This window comes from Hemitrygon akajei, chromosome 10, assembly GCF_048418815.1.
Source record: "Hemitrygon akajei chromosome 10, sHemAka1.3, whole genome shotgun sequence".
NCBI classification, from domain to species: Eukaryota; Metazoa; Chordata; class Chondrichthyes; order Myliobatiformes; family Dasyatidae; genus Hemitrygon; species Hemitrygon akajei.
Genome location: NC_133133.1, coordinates 143,508,398 through 143,525,778, shown reverse-complemented (window position 1 = coordinate 143,525,778; position 17,381 = coordinate 143,508,398). Strand labels below are relative to the sequence as shown.

The 17,381-nt window shown below is 42.4% G+C and overlaps 1 protein-coding gene across 3 annotated transcripts in view; it reads right to left on the bottom strand.

The window, feature by feature from the left end:
* bicd1a (bicaudal D homolog 1a) overlaps positions 1-17,381 on the bottom strand; it is a 227,564-nt gene that overhangs the window by 47,863 nt on the left and 162,320 nt on the right. For all 3 annotated transcript variants that reach the window (XM_073059195.1, XM_073059197.1, XM_073059198.1), the window contains exons 4-5: positions 16,793-17,230; positions 8,402-9,502 (exon numbers count right to left, since the gene is read on the bottom strand). In XM_073059195.1, coding sequence (XP_072915296.1) covers positions 8,402-9,502; positions 16,793-17,230 — 1,539 coding nt within the window. The remainder of the gene's footprint in view (positions 1-8,401; positions 9,503-16,792; positions 17,231-17,381) is intronic.

Below are 17,381 nucleotides of genomic sequence, written 5' to 3'. Positions count from 1 at the left end.
TCAGTGACAGCCTTGCCACAGAGGATGCAGAGCAGCCCACAGACCCCTGGCAAAGCTGACGCAATTTGAAAAGCCTCACTGTCTTTCAGCTAATAACACCGGTCAGTTCTGTAATTAGAAAATTACTACTAGTATGCCAGTGATGAAATGATGTTTCAAAACAAATCTCGTAAAGCTTACTGTATAGGGGGCAGGGGTTCCCAACCACGGACCCCTAGGTTGATGGCAGGGGTCCATGGCATAAAAAAGGTTGGAAACCCCTGATGGGGGCCATTCAGCCTACCAGGTCTGTGCTAGTTCTGCTCGAGTGCATTGCATCTTGCCCCCTACCAATTTCCCCCAACACCGCTTCCCATTTTTCTGCATTTCTTTAAATTATTTTCTTCTCTATTTATTTGTGTTTGTCCACCTACTAAGGCCAAGGCCGAAATCAACCAGGGTTAATTTGGATCAGTTTCTCCTAATGTTCGACCCTCTACTCTTCAAGAGAAATAGTTCTTCCAGACCGACCTTGTAATCAAGCTCATTTCATGAAATAACTGGTTCATGACAACAATGCATTAGCAATGTTTGAACACAGAAAATATTAGAACAAATAACAGAACAAGTAATGGCACAAATCTTGACTTTTTTAGCTACAGATTCCAGCATCTCCAGGATGCAGATCTTCACAGAGCAGTGCCTCAGAAAGGCAGCATCCATTATCAAGGACTCCCACTACCCAGGACATGCCCTCTTCTCATTGTTACCATCAAGAAGGAGGTACAGAAGCCTGAAGACACACACTCAGCGATTCAGCAACAGTTTCTTTCCCTCTGCCACCAAATTTCTAAATGGACATTGAATCCATGGAACACTACCTCACTATGTTTTTTTTATTTCTGTTTTTGCATTACTTATTTTAATTTAACTATTTAATATACATATATACATTTACAGTAATTCAGTTTATTTCCTATATTTATCATGTATTGCATTGTACTGTTGCTGCAAAGTTATCAAATTTCATGATATATGCCAGTGATATTAAACCTGATTCTGATTCTGATTTATTTAAGTCTCCTTTACACCTAGAAAACTTTTCTGCTGGTCATAAATAACAAATCAGTCATAACACACCCATCAATTTTTCCCAGAAATGGAAGAATACTGGCTAGATTAAAGTATCGATTCTCTAATTTTACAAATAAACAGTAATCGTGGCACCATTTTGAGAAATACAAGTGCAGTGAGATAACATTTAAAATGGATAGTAAAGGAAGCAAGGCTATTTAAAAATCGATAGGAAACATCAGTTATATTTTTGCCATTGTGGCTTTTAAGTGGTTGTCTGTTAATTTTCCAATAAGTAAGCACTGGGATGAATTTGTCAAATTGCCAAACTGGAATCTGCAGCATGATGCAACTTGGCAATTTATTGTTCCTTGTGAATAGTACAGTTATGGATCTCAGAGACTATAGTAAGCATAGTCTATAGGTAACAGAAAGCACTGACTCTCTGGTGACCAGTCCAAATGAGGCACAACTACTATTGAAGGTTATGCCTCATTCACACCTGCAGTGCCACTGTCTCCTTCCATCAAACTATGCAAGTTCAATTTCAGTAAAACAGAGCATGAGAAACCCCATTTAGATTCTCATGTTGTCTCTATTTTGTTTTACATTCTGATTACAAAGTAATCTATTTAAGGACAGCTCATTTCAGATCAGGGAGTGAATGCATTTCAATAAGTAGTTTGAGAGTAAATGAAGTTCAATGAAATTTGAGGACTGGTCATGGGATGGGTTTAGACAAGTCCACCTGGGTAAGCTGGTCTCTTAAAAGTTGCCAAACTAAGGAAGCTGGAAGAATTGCTTAATTTTATGATGTTGTGAAAATATGTTTTGAGTGACTTCATGATAAAATGTAATATTTTGAGAATATGCAGATTTCTGTAAGCTGGTGAAGAACTTTCCAATAACAGCACATCAATATTTTGGTACCATGTCCCATGCTAATGACTCAACTATGCCTTTTCGTCTTTTTCTCAGGTGATACCTCAAGCAGCCTATCTCTCGTAAAAAAAAATAACAATATATCTGATGCTTATTGACCAAGGCCAGCTTCTATCTCAGTAATTCCATTCAACAATCACTTCCATGTCTAGATTGTGTAAAACCTAGACAATAGTCATTGTAGACAACTAGGAAAAGAAATTTCCCTATGCTGCAGATAAAAAGCAGTTGGATTGACAATGCGGAGCTGCACTGACAGCTTCCTCAGCTAATACTTGACAGTGCAGTTTGATGTAAACAGCTGCAGTCGTGCACCCCAAAAGAAACCAGATATGCAAAGAAATCCCCGGGTGAACATAAACCAAGGTAGCGGTGAAAAGCTCCTATTGATCATAACCTCAGAGACATTTAAGAAAACAAGAACAAGAAAGAGGAATAGAATTGGGCCATGCTAACCTTCTGTGGCACCACTTCTACAGTGCACAGTTAATTTTTCTACATTAATGCCACTCTCCAGCATACTCTCCTTAATATTCAGAAATCTGTCAATCATAGTTTTGAATGAATAGGTGACTGAGCCTCCACAGCCCTCGGGACAGGGAATTCCACCCTCTGAATGAATTCTCCTCATCTCATTCCTCAACTGCCTGCCCTTTATTTTCAACATTCCCCCTGGCTCTTGACACCCTCCCTGCATCTAGATTGTCAAGCCTTTCAACAAGTTTTGAAAAGTTTATTCTAAACTGTAGAGACCAAAGCCCCACTCCCCAAAACTGGCTACTAACATCCATCATTCTTTGTCCAACCTCTACCTAACTTCATCCCGATCCCTCTGCCAAGCACTAGGCCTGACCACTCTCCCAGTTCCAGCTCTGGCTCATCTATTAACGCCCTTGACTATTATACAGGTTATCTCTCCTCCCGCAAACCGTGAACTCCCTCTATATCTGACACTGTTCTAAACTTATCCAGATCCCTCTGCAATTTTGGTAGTATACCCGCGACTGAAATATAAATTGGATCAAAACCAACTGCTCAGTGTGCTGTGCCACACTTCTTATCTATTGCCCCTCACAGTCCCTAAAATATGTTGACCATCAATTGAATTACCACTATATATTTTCCCTCTGGGAATATATAATCCAGCATTAAATCTGATTGTTTGCACAGAACTGGGCAAGTTCACGCTTGCTCCTTCACCACAAACCATGTTCTTAAATGCTTCTTCCAAGTCCACATTACCTTTTCCCCTTAAAAATAAACAAGGACCATGGAGTAAGCGAGGTCAGGCCAGGTCTTTCGGTGCTATTGCAGTATTTCCTACCTTTGTTATCCACAGACCTGACTTCATGTTGTGATTACAGTTTCATGCTGAGCCTGATGCAAGAATTGAGCCATCCACACTTGCTGCAGACACACATACCAAGCAAGCGCTTAACTTGTCTCTGTCTAATGATGTCCAGTGCTATCCTGATTCAAAAGTGGGGAAGTTCTGCATTATGTAAAGCTGTCACAGGGCTGAGGAGCAGGGGAGGTACTGAAAAGACTCTGGCAGCTGATTAAGCCAGGGCTCAGGCTTTGCTAGCTGTCCTTAATGTCCTTGACATTCACGAGTAATAGAAATTTATTAAAATTAAACATTTTTTTAAAAGTAATTTTTATAAAGTGGCACTTGTTGATCACAGATACTGTCATGGCTGCAGAAAAGGAGAAAGACATGGAGGGATTGTCTATGGAGTCTCTGTGGGTGGAAGTTAGGACCAGGAAGGGGTCAATAACACGACTAGGTGTTTTTTATAGACCACCCTGTAGTAACAGGGACACCAAGCAGCAGATAGGGAGACAGATTCTGGAAAGTTGTAATAACAACAGGGTTGTCATGGTGAGAGATTTTAATTTCCCAAATATTGATTGGCGTGTCCCTAGAGCGAGGGTTTTAGATGGGGTGGAGTTTGTTAGGTGTGTTCAGGAAGGTTTCTTGACACAATATGTAGATAAACCTACAAGAAGAGAGGCTGTACTTTATCTGGTATTGGGAAATGAACCTGATCAGGTTTCAGATCTCTCAGTGGGACAGCATCTTGGAGATAGTGATCACAATGCTATCTCCTTTACCATAGACACACACAAAATGCTGGTGGAACACAGCAGGCCAGGCAGCATCTATAGGGAGAAGCGCTGTCGACGTTTCGGGGCAAGACCCTTCGTCAGGACTAACCGAAAGGAAAGATAGTCTTACTATCTGTGTTCCACCAGCATTTTGTGTGTGTTGTTGTTTGAATTTCCAGCATCTGCAGATTTCCTTGTGTTTGTTCTTTACCATAGCATTGGAGAGGGATAGGAACAGACAAGTTAGGAAAGCGTTTAATTGGAGTAAGGAGAATATGAAGCTATCAAGCAGGAACTTGGAAGCATAAATTGGGAATAGATGTTCACAGAGAAATGTACGGCAGAAATGTGGCAAATGTTCAGGGGATATTTGCGTGGAGTTCTGCATAGGTACATTCCAATGAGACAGGGAAAAGATGGTAAGGTACAGGAACCGTGGTGTACAAAGACTTGTAAATCTAGTCAAGAAGAATTGAAGAGCTTATGAAAGGTTCAAAAAACTAGATAATGATAGAGATCTAGAATATTATAAGGCTAACAGGAAGGAGCTTAAGAAAGAAATTAGGAGAGCCAGAAGGGGCCATGAGAAGGCCTTGGCAGACAGGATTAAGGAAAACCCCAAGGCATTCTACAAATATGTGAAGAGCAAGAGGATGAGACGTGAGAGAATAGGACCAATCAAGTGTGACAGTGGAAGAATGCATATGGAACTGGAGGAGGTAACAGAGGTACTTAATGAGTACATTGCTTCAGTATTCACTACAGAAAAGGATCTTTGCGATTGTAGGGATGACTTACAATGGACTGAAAAGCTTGAGCATGTAGATATTATGAAAGAGGATGTGCTGGAGCTTTTGGAAAGCATCAAATTGGATAAGTCACCGGGACCGGACAAGATGTACCCCAGGCTACTGTGGGAGATGAGGGAGGAGATTGCTGAACCTCTGGCAATAATCTTTGCATCATCAATGGGGACAGGAGAGGTTCCAGAGGATTGGAGGGTTGCAGATGTTGTTCCATTATTCAAGAAAGGGAGTAGAGATAGCCCAGAAAAGTATAGACCAGTGAGTCTTACTTCAGAGGTTGGAAAGTTGATGGAGAAGATCCTGAAGAGGCAGGATTTATGAACATTTGGAGAGGCATAATATGATTAGGAATAGTCAGCATGGCTTTGTGAAAGGGAGGGTCGTGCCTTACGAGCCTGATTGATTTTTTTGAGGATTGATGAAGGTAGAGCCGTAGATGTAGTGCATATAGATTTTAGCAAGGCATTTGATAAGGTACCCCTGCAAGGCCTATTGAGAAAGTAAGGAGGCATGGGATCCAAAGGGACATTGCTTTGTGGATCCAGAACTGGCTTACCCACAGAAGGCAAAGAGTGGTTGTAGATGGGTCCAGTGGCATACATCAGGGATCTGTTCTGGGACCCCTTCTGTTTGTGATGTTTACAAAAGACCTGGATGATGAAGTGGAGGGATGGGTTAGTAAATTTGCTGATGACACAAAGGTTGGGGGTGTTGTGGATAGTGTGGAGGGCTGTCAGAGGTTACAGTGGGACATTGATAGGATGCAGAACTGGGCTGGGTAGTGGCAGATGGAGTTCAACCCAGATAAGTATGAGGTGGTTCATTTTGGTAGGTCAAATATGATGGCAGAATATAGCATTAAGGTAAGACTCTTGGCAGTGTGGAGGATCAGAGGGATCTTGGGGTCGGAGTCCATAGGACACTCAAAGTTGTTATGCAGGTCGACTCTGTGGTTTAGAAAGCATACTGTGCATTGGCCTTCATCAATCGTGGGATTAAGTTTAGAAGCCAAGGGGTAATGTTGCAGCTATATAGGACCCAGGTCAGACCCCACTTGGGAGTACTATGCTCAATTCTGGCCATCTCACTACAGGAAGGATGTGGAAACCATAGAAAGGGTGCAGAGGAGATTTACAAGGATGTTGCCTGGATTGGGGAGCATGCTTTATGAGAATAGGTTGAGTGAACTCAGCCTTTTCTCCTTGGAGTGACGGAGGATGAGAGGTGACCTGATAGAGGTGTATAAGATAATGAGAGGCATTGATCATGTGGATAGTCAGAGGCTTTTTCCCAGGGCTGAAATGGCTAGCACAAGAGGGCAGAGTTTTAAGGTGCTTGGAAGTAGGTACAGAGGAAGTGTCAGGGGTAAGGTTTTTATGCAGAGCAGTGAGTGCGTGGAATGGGCTGCTGGCGGCAATGATGGAGGCGGATACGATAGGGTCTTTTAAGAGACTCCTGGAAAGGTACATGGAGCTCAGAAAAATAGAGGGCTATGGGTAACCCTAGGTAATTTCTAAGATAAGGATATGTTGGGATCGGCTTTATGGGCTTTCTATGTTCTCTAAAGTAAAAATTAATCATTTAAGAACAAACACTTTTAAACAAACTCAATTAAGTAACAAATAAATTGCCTTGTGTTTACTCTTGTCCAGCACATCTGTTCTCTCCATTAAAATGAATGAGATTCAAATGACAGGGATTTGTTCAGTTGGTTTACTGGTGGAAGTGCGGGCAAATTAACTCTCCGTCACTGCACACCGCAAGGAGTCTAACATTAGGCAACAGTTAGCGAATCTCTCAACCTGTTGCGACTTGATGGAATTTCTTGCATTTTTCAGTAAATTCCAGGCCACTGGAATATGGGTGGAGATATATCCAGGAGTTCAGAAACAGTTTCTCTCCACAATGCTACACGTGGTGATGTGGCCAATTAGCTACTTCTTTCAATCTTTTTCTGTTTGCAAAACACTTCATAATTTCCTTTTAAACTGTTGGAAACTTTATCATAGTTTCATTTACCATTCTGTCCCTCTGCTTCCCCACTGTGCACCTATCTAAGATTCATACATTGTACAAAATAAACTGACATCTTACCAGGGATTTTTTGACACCACTTCTTGAGCCCATAATCTGGAAGGTGGAGGCCAACAAAAGTATGGGTTCACCACCACCTGAAAATTCCCCTTTAGTCATACAGAGCCTCTTGACTTTAATGAAGGCATTCTTCATCACACTAGAACTTCAGACCCTACAGCACCATAAGCTGACCTTCATAGGGACTAATGGGATGAGGCATTTAGAAGTGGATAGCAAATGTTGGCCTTGGTAGAAATAAAATTACAAATAAACTTCCTGTTTTACATGTAGCTACATCAAACAATATCTGCAATAGTTCTATTGACTTCATCTATGTCCTTGTATAACTTTCTTTACTAACTTTCACAATCTGCTTCCAACCCTAGCATTGCCATCAAACCTGAATTTATGTAATTCTGCTTTAAAAAAATTAGCTATATGTAGTTTTAAAAAATAGGACCCTAGAATAGGTCACTGAGACACACCCTGTTCCTCTGGCTTTCAACTTTAGCTTTCAAGCCATTTCCCTACTACACATAATTACATCACATTACAACAATGAATATGGTTCCTAGACAGGTAATTTCTGCTTAGAAACTACAGAATGATAAGACCTGAAAATGAGAGAAGCCATTCCAACCATCATATCTATAGTCGTTAACAATGAGCTCTCCAGCCCCTTTTCACAATTCTCAGCACTTTAGTCGTGCAATACAGTTTGCACGACTAAAGTGTGATAAAGACTTCTGCCTCTATCACTCTGGCAGGCAGAGATTTCCAGATTCCCTCTAACACATCGGTGGCAGTTTTTACTACTCCTCCCCCATCAATCCTCATCCCAGTTTTCAATTTTATAGGGTATAGCTTTAAGGCGGGGGGGGGGGGAAGTTTAAAGATATATGACAAGTTTTGTTTCACGCACGCAGATGTTAGTAGTTGCCTGGAATGCACTGCTGGAAGAAGAGGTGGAAGCAGGTAATGTTAATAATATTTAAACGACATTTAGGCAGGTACATGAACAGGCAGGAGATGGAGGGATATTGAACGTGTTCAGACAGTTGGGATTGGTTGAAATTGGCATGTTTGTCACAGATATGATGGGCTGAAGGACCTGGTTCTCTGCTGTATGTCCTATGTTCTAATCCATCTACCAGTTACTGGAGATGAGAAATCTATGAATTAATTGTTACCGTTTTACTTTCACAAGATTTCCCCGACTCGTGCAGTTGGCATCTACCCGCACTGCCCAAACAGACCAAGGGAGGTTCTTGGCACCGATGTCACACTCACCGATTCGTGCATTGTTCTGTCATCCTCTGTTAGGTTTGCAGCACCTTCTCCAATGGTCATTCACAGATACGTCACAAAACCACACATACAGACACAACCAAGCAAGCGCAGTCAATCCCAGTTACCTGCTTGTTTGCCTTCAGAACTGTCCGTAAGGTGGCTATCTGCTCGCGTTTGGTGCTCAGCAGCGACTTCAGCTTCAGGATCTCCTCCATCAGAACTTCCTTGTCCTTGTCAATCATCGGGGCCAGCTCCCGGGCGGCTGCCCGCTGCCGGGACAGCTGTAGGGACCGGTCCACAGCCTTCTGCAGATGCTTTATCTGGTCCCATATGATAGCGTTCAGGTTGTAGATGTTCATGGGCTCCTTCCTGATGTCGCTTGGGTCAGAGACAGGTGAGGAGGGAGGTGCTGTTACTGCGGGTGAGCCCATGGTGCTGACCGGCTTGGTTGGGCTCTGCTGTGTACTGTCTTTCCCGGACTCTTTCGGCGAATGTTCTGGCGAGTTTCTGGAGTCAACCGGCGAAGCTAGGCCTCTGCGGGCGAGCCGTGGGGACAAGATAGCCCGAGGATCGTCTGGTCCCTTCAGGCTCCCACTGCGGGTCACCCTGCTTTGCCGGTAGTAGTCCAACATCACCCTGTTCGGGGTCTCATTATTGCACAAGCAGACGTGGTGGTAAAGTTGTGCTAGCTCCTCGCTGAAGGTCACCAGTTCATCCTGCGCTGCGTTGAGAGTGTTATGTCCCTCATTTGCCATGACCGTCAATGACTTAATCTCTGTTTCAAAGTGTGTGATCTTGTCGTCGTATTCCTTGTTCATTTTCTCCAGACAGCTCACTTGCTTGTCCAGCTCTTGCACACGGTTTTCGTATTTGGTCTTTTCTTCGGTGTATGTCTCCACACACTTGTTGTATTTCTCTTTCAAACTTTTAAGTTCTGCTTTGAGGTCTATTACCTCTGTGATTGCAACCTTGTACTTGCACTCCAGAATTTCCAGCCCATTAATGTCCACTTCATAGTCATGAGTTTCTTCCCCAGACTCACGTCCTTTCTCATTTTCCAGGTCGGTCTTTAGGTCCTTGTTGACCTGGAGCCTCCTCATGGCGTTCACGTGCTCCGTCAGACTGTGGACTCGTTCATGCTGCTCGGTCAGTGCACCCTTGGTGTGCTCCAGTTGTGTCTGAGATTCCTGAAGATTGACCAGGAGTATGGCTTTTTCCCGCTCCACCTGCATTAAAATAAGCCATTTGGAGAAGTTATAACATGGCACACACTTCCAAAATGGATAGCTGGCAGGAAAAGTGGGTAATGAGACAAGTTGATTTTTGATTATAGTGCATTTAAGCATTTAAGTAAGGCCAACTGTCTGCCTGTTTTGGTGAAAATGAGGAAGAATGTATGGAAAAACCATCATAATTAACTCATTTCTGAACTTTATCTGCATTGTGCATCTTTTTCCACAAAGAAAGAGTGAACCCCCTCTTCCCACATATCTAACCTTCCTTCCTCATTTAAATCCATCTATCTTGGTGAACTCACAGAAATGAAGTAAAATTGTTCAATATCAGTCAAAGGATTGTATCCAAGGTGATCTTTTGCTGCTTGCCTTTCTTGACTTGTCTGTGGTCTTTGACACAGTTGACTGCACTCTTCTCCAATGATTCTCCACCACCCACCAAATGGGTGGTTCTAATATCTATTTGGTCTTACCCACAAAGGAACTAGCAATTCCTACCCGTTATCTTTGATGCTTCCCTTCACTCCCAAAGGTCAGCTTTTGGCCTCATCCTCTTTCTCTCCTATGTGCTGCCTCTGGGAAAAATCACCTGCAAAAGCAAGCTCAGTTTCTGCATGCATGCTGTTGGCACTGGAATTTACTGCATTGCAAATCCATTTTGATCTCATTGACACCAAGTTATTGGATAGTTAGAGATCTGGTACTGGATGACCAGAAACTTCCTCCAAGTAAATAAGACGATGGTTGAAGCATATCTTCAGAACCTGTCATAAACTTCATTCAGGAGACACAGACTTTGTCACGTTCCCTAGGAAATATGAAATGGTTGGCTATGCCTTGAGCTGTAATGGTGCTGAACTATGGAATTCCCTCACCAAACACATTAGTACTCTTTAATTCTTTAAGATGATTGTAACCCCGACCAAGCCTTTGATCATCTTGCCTAATACCTCCTTATACAGCCCACTGTCTTTTTGTTTGCTTGATGATACTGCTATGAAGCATTTAGGGTGTTAAAGATGCTATATAAATTAAATATATAATTAAGTATCTATTCTCACTTTCTTTTGTTCATATAACTATCTTTTTCATGTGGTACCATCGATAACAGTGCTATTCGTTGTTAGTGAAATGGAGTTCTTTCAATTTCATTTCCTGAACATATTTCACCCGAATACTACCAGAAAGTTTGAAGTTAATAACTCATCTCCTTCTACCTTAGGCCACGAACCTATCAATCAACCCTGCTGTGGGCACTTTCTGAAGGACCAAGATCTGTATGCTCCACGACCGCTGGACTAAGTGTGTAAATGTAGGAGGGGACTATGTTGAAAAATAAATGTGCTAGGTTTTCTAAAATTGACTCCTTATACCTTAGGCCATGAACTTATCAATCACCCCTCATATGTAACCCCTTCATTCCTGGAATCATTTTCAAGAACATCATCCTGACCCTCTCCAATGCTAGCACATCTTTTCTTAGATAAGAGGTCCAAAACTGCTCACAGTATTCCAAGTGCAGTCTGAGCAATGCCTTAAAAAGCCTCAGCTTTACACCCTTGTCTTCTAGTCTTCTCAAAATTAATGATCATATTGTATTTGCTTTCCATACCACCAACTCAACTTGCAAGTCAATCTTTAGGGGTTCCTGCATGAGGGCTCCCAAGTCACTTTGCACCACTTAGAAAATAGTCTACATCTTTATTCCTTCTACCAAAGTGCATGACCATACACTTCCCTACACTATATTCCATCTGCCACTTCTTTGCCCGTTCAGCCAATCTAAGTCTTTCTGCAGACTCCCTGCTTCCTCAACACTACCTGCCCCTCCACCTAAATTTGTATCGTCTGCAGACCTGGCCACAAAGCCATCAATTCTGTCATCTAACTCATTGACACATAATGTGAAAAGGAGCAAACCCAATACTGATCACTGCAGAACAACACTTGTCACCGGCAACCAACCAGAATAGGCCCCCTTCATTCACACTTTTTGTCTCCTGCCTGTCAGCCAATCTTCTATCCATGCTGGTATTTTTCAATAACACCATGGGCTCTTAACTTGTTTAGCAGCCTCAAGTGCAACACCTTGCCAGGGCCTTCTGAAAATCTAAGTAAGCAACTTCCAAGGACTCTCCTTTGTCTATCCTGCTTGTTATTTCCTCAAAGAATTCCAACAGATCTGTCAGGTAAGATTTCCCCTTAAGAAAACAGTGATGACTTTGACCTGCTTTATCGTGTGTCTCCAAGTACCCCCAAACCTCATCCTTAGTAATGGCCTCAAACATCTTCTCAACCACTGGAGTCAGACAAACTGGCCTATAATTTCCTTTCTTCTACCTCCCTCCCTTCTTAAAGAGTGGAGTGACATTTGCAGTTTTCCATTCCTCCAGAACCATTCCAGAATCTAGTGATTCTTAAAATTCCCACAATCTCTTCGGCTACCTCTTTCTGAACCCTGGGGTGTAGTCCAACTAGTCCAGGTGAATTAACTACTTTCAAACCTTTTAGCTTTCCAAGAATCTTCTCCTTAGTTACAGCAGTGGCACTCACATCTGCCCCCTGATACTCTCATATTTCTGGCATACTGCTAGTGCTTTTCACAGTGAAGGCTGATGGACAATACTTACTAAGTTCCTCCGCATTTCTTTGTCCCCCATGACTATCTGTCCAGCATTTTCCAGTAGACCAATATCCACTCTTTTATTGTTTATTTACTTCAAAAAATGTACAGTATCCTCTTTGATGTTATTGGCTACCCAACCTTCATAGATCATCTTTCCTCTCCGTATGGCTTTTCTTAGTTGCCTTCTATTGGTTTTCAAAAACTTACTAATCCTCTAACTTCCCACTAATTTTCCTGTTATATAACCTCTCTTTTGCTTTTATACTGCCTTTGGTTTCTTGACAGCCCTGGTTGCCTCGTAATCTCTTTAGAATACTTCTTCATCTTCAGGATGTATCTATCTTGCGCATTCTGATTTACCCCAGAAACTTCAACCATTGCTATTCTGCTGTCATCCCTGCTAATGTCCCTTTCCAATCACCTTTGGCCAGCTCCTCTCTCAGGCCTCTGTAATTCCCTTTTACTCCACTGTAATAATGATAGATCGGACTTTATCTTCTCCCTTTCAAACTGCAACGTGAATTCTATCATATTATGATCACTAACTCCCAAGTGTTCCTTTACCTTAAGCTCCCTAATCAAATCTGCTGCACTACACAACACCCAATCCGGAACTGCCTTTCCCCTAGTGGGCTCGACAACAGACTGCTCTAAAAGGCCATCCAGTAGGCATTCTACAAAATTCCTTTCTTGGGATCCAGCACCAATCTGATTTTCCCAATCTACCAACATATTGAAATCCCACATGACTATTGTAACATTGCCCTTTTTACATGTCTTTTCTACCTCCTGTTGAAATGTATGTCCCACATACTGGCTACTGTATATAACTCCCATCAGGGTCTTTTTACCCTTGCAGTATCTTAACTCTACCCACAAGGACATCTTCTGATCCCATGACACTTCTTTCTAATTGATTTCATTTGATTAACAACAGAGCCACCCACCTCCTCTGCCTATCTGTCTATCCTTTTACTACAAGGTGTATCCTTAGATGTTAAGCTCCCAAATATGTTCTTCTTTCAGCCACATCTCAGCGATAACTACAACATCATACCTACCAATCTTTAACTGTGCTGCAAGATCATCTATTTTATTCCGTATACTGCATGCATTCAAATGTAACACCTTCAGTCCAATATTCTTCACCCTTTCAATTTTGCACCCATGTTTCACTTCACCTCATCCCACTTACTGGAATCTTGCCCTATCATCTGCTTGTCATTCCTCAGTCTCACTGCAAAGACTTGTACACCAATGCCCCATCCTCAGCCCTATCACCCCGGTTCCCATCCCACTGCCAACTTTGTTTAAATCCTCATTCAGACCATAAGCACTTGTCCACCAGTTACGTGAGGTGTGCTGGCATGAAGCGCGTTCTCTAGAAGGTGTAATGGATCTAATGAATGTTGTCTTAGTTATGATAAGACAATGAAATCTGCTGAAATAACAATATGCACAAGAGATCCTGCAGATGCAGGAAATCCAGACCAACAAACACAAAATGCTGGAAGAACTCAGCAGGTGCATGACCTATTGAGTTCCTCCAGTATAAATACATCTTATTGATATCTTTTGTGCGCACTTATAAATAGTTCATGCAACTGGGTATTAGAGAAACTTGTGTAGAATCCTTCCTGGATGAATATCATAAATTTGTATGGTGATAATATGACTGAGAACAAATTGCCTTTGAGGAGAGTTCTCCAAATTCCAAAGTAGCACTTTGCAGTACATATACTATCAAGTTGTCTCTTTCCAGCTTTTACAACTATATTTAAATGGACTAGTAGTTACAGGGGTCTTTATATATAATGAACTGTCTGGGATGCTGGGAAAGCTGAATCTCCACCCTAACACACACAACGTGCTGGAGGAGCTCAGCAGGTCAGGCAGCATCTGTGGAAATGAATAAACGGTAGATATGTTAGGCCAATACCCTTCATCAGATCTGGAAAGGAAGGAGGAAGAAGCAGAATTAGAAGGCAGGTGGAAGGAAAGGAGTACAAGATTGAAGATGATAGGTGAAGCCAGGTGAGTGGGGACTGGGATGACATACGAATCAGGGAGTTAATAGGTGGAGAAGGTAAAGTGTTGGAAAAGAAGGGGTCTGATAGGAGAGGAGAGTAGACCATGGGAGAAAGGGAAGGAGGAGGGGCACCAGATGGAAGTGATAGGCAGGTGAAGAAAAGAGAAGAGGAAAAAGGGAAGCCAGAGGGGTAAAATGATGTAGAGGAAAGGAGGAGAGGGAAAAATTACCAGAAGTTAGAGAAGTGGATGTTCATGCCATCAAGTTGGAGGTTACCCAAGTGGAATATGAGGTGTTGCTCCTCCAACCTGAGAGTGGCCTCATCGTGGCAGTAGTACAGGCCATGGGCTGACATGTTGGAATGGGAATGGGGGTTGGAACTAAGACGACTGGCCACCAGGAAATCCTGCTATTTGTGGATGGGGGGAAGGTACACGACAAAGTGGTCCCTCAATCTACATCAGTTCTCACTAATGTAGAGGGCGCCACATCAGGAGCACTGGATACAGTAGGCAACCCCAACAGATTCACAGGTGCAGTGTTAACTCACCTGGGAGGACTCTTTCTGGCCCTGAATGGAGGTGAGCGAGGAGGTGAATGGGCAGGTGTAGCACCATTTCTGCTTGCACCAGTAAGTGTCAGGTGGGAGATTAGTGGGGAGGGATGAATGGAGAAGGGAATCACAGAGGGAGAGAACTCTGTGGGAAGTGGAGAGTAGGGGAGGGGTTGAGGTAAAGATGTGCTTGCTGGTAGGATCCCGTTGAAGAAAGTGGAAGTTGTGGAGAATGATGTGCTGGATACAAAGGTTCATGAGGTAGAAGGTGAGGACAAGAGGAACTCTATCCCTGTTAAGGCAATGGGAAGATAGGGTAAGAGTGGATATCTGGGAAATGGAGGAAATGTGGGTCAGGGCAGCATGAAAGGTGGCATTTTACAGGACACAGGGTGGGAAGAGGTATGGTCAAGATAGCTGTGAGAATCAGTAGGTTTATAAAGATATTGCTAGGCAGTTTGTCTCAAGAGATGGAGAGAGAGATCGAGAAAGGGGAGAGATGTGTCAGAAATGGAATTTAGGGGCAGGGTGGAAGGTGGATGCAGAACTGATGAAATTGATGAGCTCAGCATGGTTGCATGAAGCAGCACCAATGGAGTTGTCAATGTGCAGAAAGGGTTGGGGAGCATTTCCAAGGAAAGGCTTGGAACATGCACCGTTCCACATAGCCTACAAAAAGCTAGGCATAGCTGGGGCCCATATGGGTGCACATGCTACACCCTGAGTTGGCAGAAAGTGCGAGATGCTAGAAGAGAAACTGTTGAGTGTGAGGACCAGTTCCACCAGGTGGGAGCAGGGTGGTGATAGAGGGGAAGTGATTGCGACTGTTGTCGAGAAAGAAGTGGAAAGCTTTAAGGCCTTCTTTTTGTGGGACAGAAGTGAGTAGGGGCAGGATATCTATGGTGAAAATGAGGTGATCAGAACCAGTGAAGTGTAAGTTGCTGAGGAGATTGAGAATATGTGGTGTAACTTCACATGTTCCTGCTATCTTTTGCTGAAGAATGGGAAAGGTAAACTTTTAGTCATGAGTTTGTGGCATGGACTGTCATAACCTTGGGTATACCAAACTGTCTTATCATTGGTTTGACTGATAATACATCAACAGCAAAGTCAGACAAGAATGAATATAAAAGCCCTCTTGGTTCCACAATATGAAATTTGAAAACAACATCTCTGTATCTTCCGCATTGTTCATGATTTTAATCATGCTACAGAGAATTAATGCTGAGTACCATCCTGGAAACTTTGGTTTCTTATGAATATTTGTTGCTGTCCACTAACTTGAGTCTGAACTACAAATGAGAAACCAACATACTGATATTTATATTGATTTTGCTCAGAAGGTGCAAACTGTGGCATATCAGGTAGTTATTAGACTATCGCAGTGGAAGTGGATTGTAAAATTATACTTTTTGCTCACTTACAGGTCTTAAGTTGCAGATTGTAAGTTACATTGAAATTTCTCAAATCCGTACAAATCAAAAATTACCAGCCTCTTGATTATATTCCATGGATAACAGTGAGCCCAGATTAACTATGAAGCAGATTTTGTATGCAAACTCTCACTTTTAATGCCTCAATAATGTTCTAATGTACCATCATGTAGAGGGACGGCAGTACTCAGGATGGAACTCTGCAGTTTTATAGCATCACTAGATTGGAGTTTCTTGATAATTTAACAGAAAATTCAACATAAAGTCTTTGTTCATTTCAACAGTCACTGGGTCAAAAGCTCAAGTACATCAACAAATGCTTTTATTTGTCAAATCAACGGAAGGGTATTTCGGCAGCACAGGGAGTTCCTTTGCAGAGGATTTGTCTGAGGCTCCTTATGGAACAAGAGCTGTTGACTGCAACAGGAGCTGCTGAGAAAGTTGTGGCAGGTTACAGAAGATTAGTATGAGACTTCTGAAAGGATGAGAAGGAGAGATGAAATTAGCATAGTAGAAAAGAAGATAAAAGTGTGAAGGGGAAAATGATTAGAAAAGAAGATGGGGGAAAATAAGCAGAGAACTCGAGAAAGAATAGTTGGAGGATAAAGTGAATGAGAACGGGCAGAACAGCGGTGAATACCTGTATAAGTTGCTGCTTTAGTTTTTGCATTTCTGAAATGTTGAGCTCACTGAACAGATCAGAGACCAGAGCTGGGTTGTCAGTTTTTCTGGTCGTAGATGTTCGGTAATCGCCATTGAGTTTTACCAATGAGCCATGGATGTGTCCGTTTACTTTATCATCGTTATTAGGCTCATTACCATCCTCAGAGAATTTTAGTCCATCAACAGCAATGTTTATGTGGTTGTTGTACATGCTGTCGCTCATGTTGATATACTGCGAGAGTTCCTTGCGTAGATTATTCTTCTGCTCACGTTCATTTTTTAATGTCTCTAGCGCTTCCTCCAACTGATGTTCGGCAATTTCCTTTAACCGTATGGCATCTTCCAGCTGACTATTGAGCAACACGGTCTCCTCTTCCAGACGTTTAATCTCGTGTTTGAGCCCTTCATATTCTACCTGATTGGACAGAAGACAAACATTTAGCCTTTTGCAATTGTCATATGATCTATTCATTAATCCACATAGATCTTAAGGAGCAACTTATACTTTAAATACTTAGGAGGCACTGAAGTATTGATGTTGGTGAAACTACTTAGGCTTCCACAAC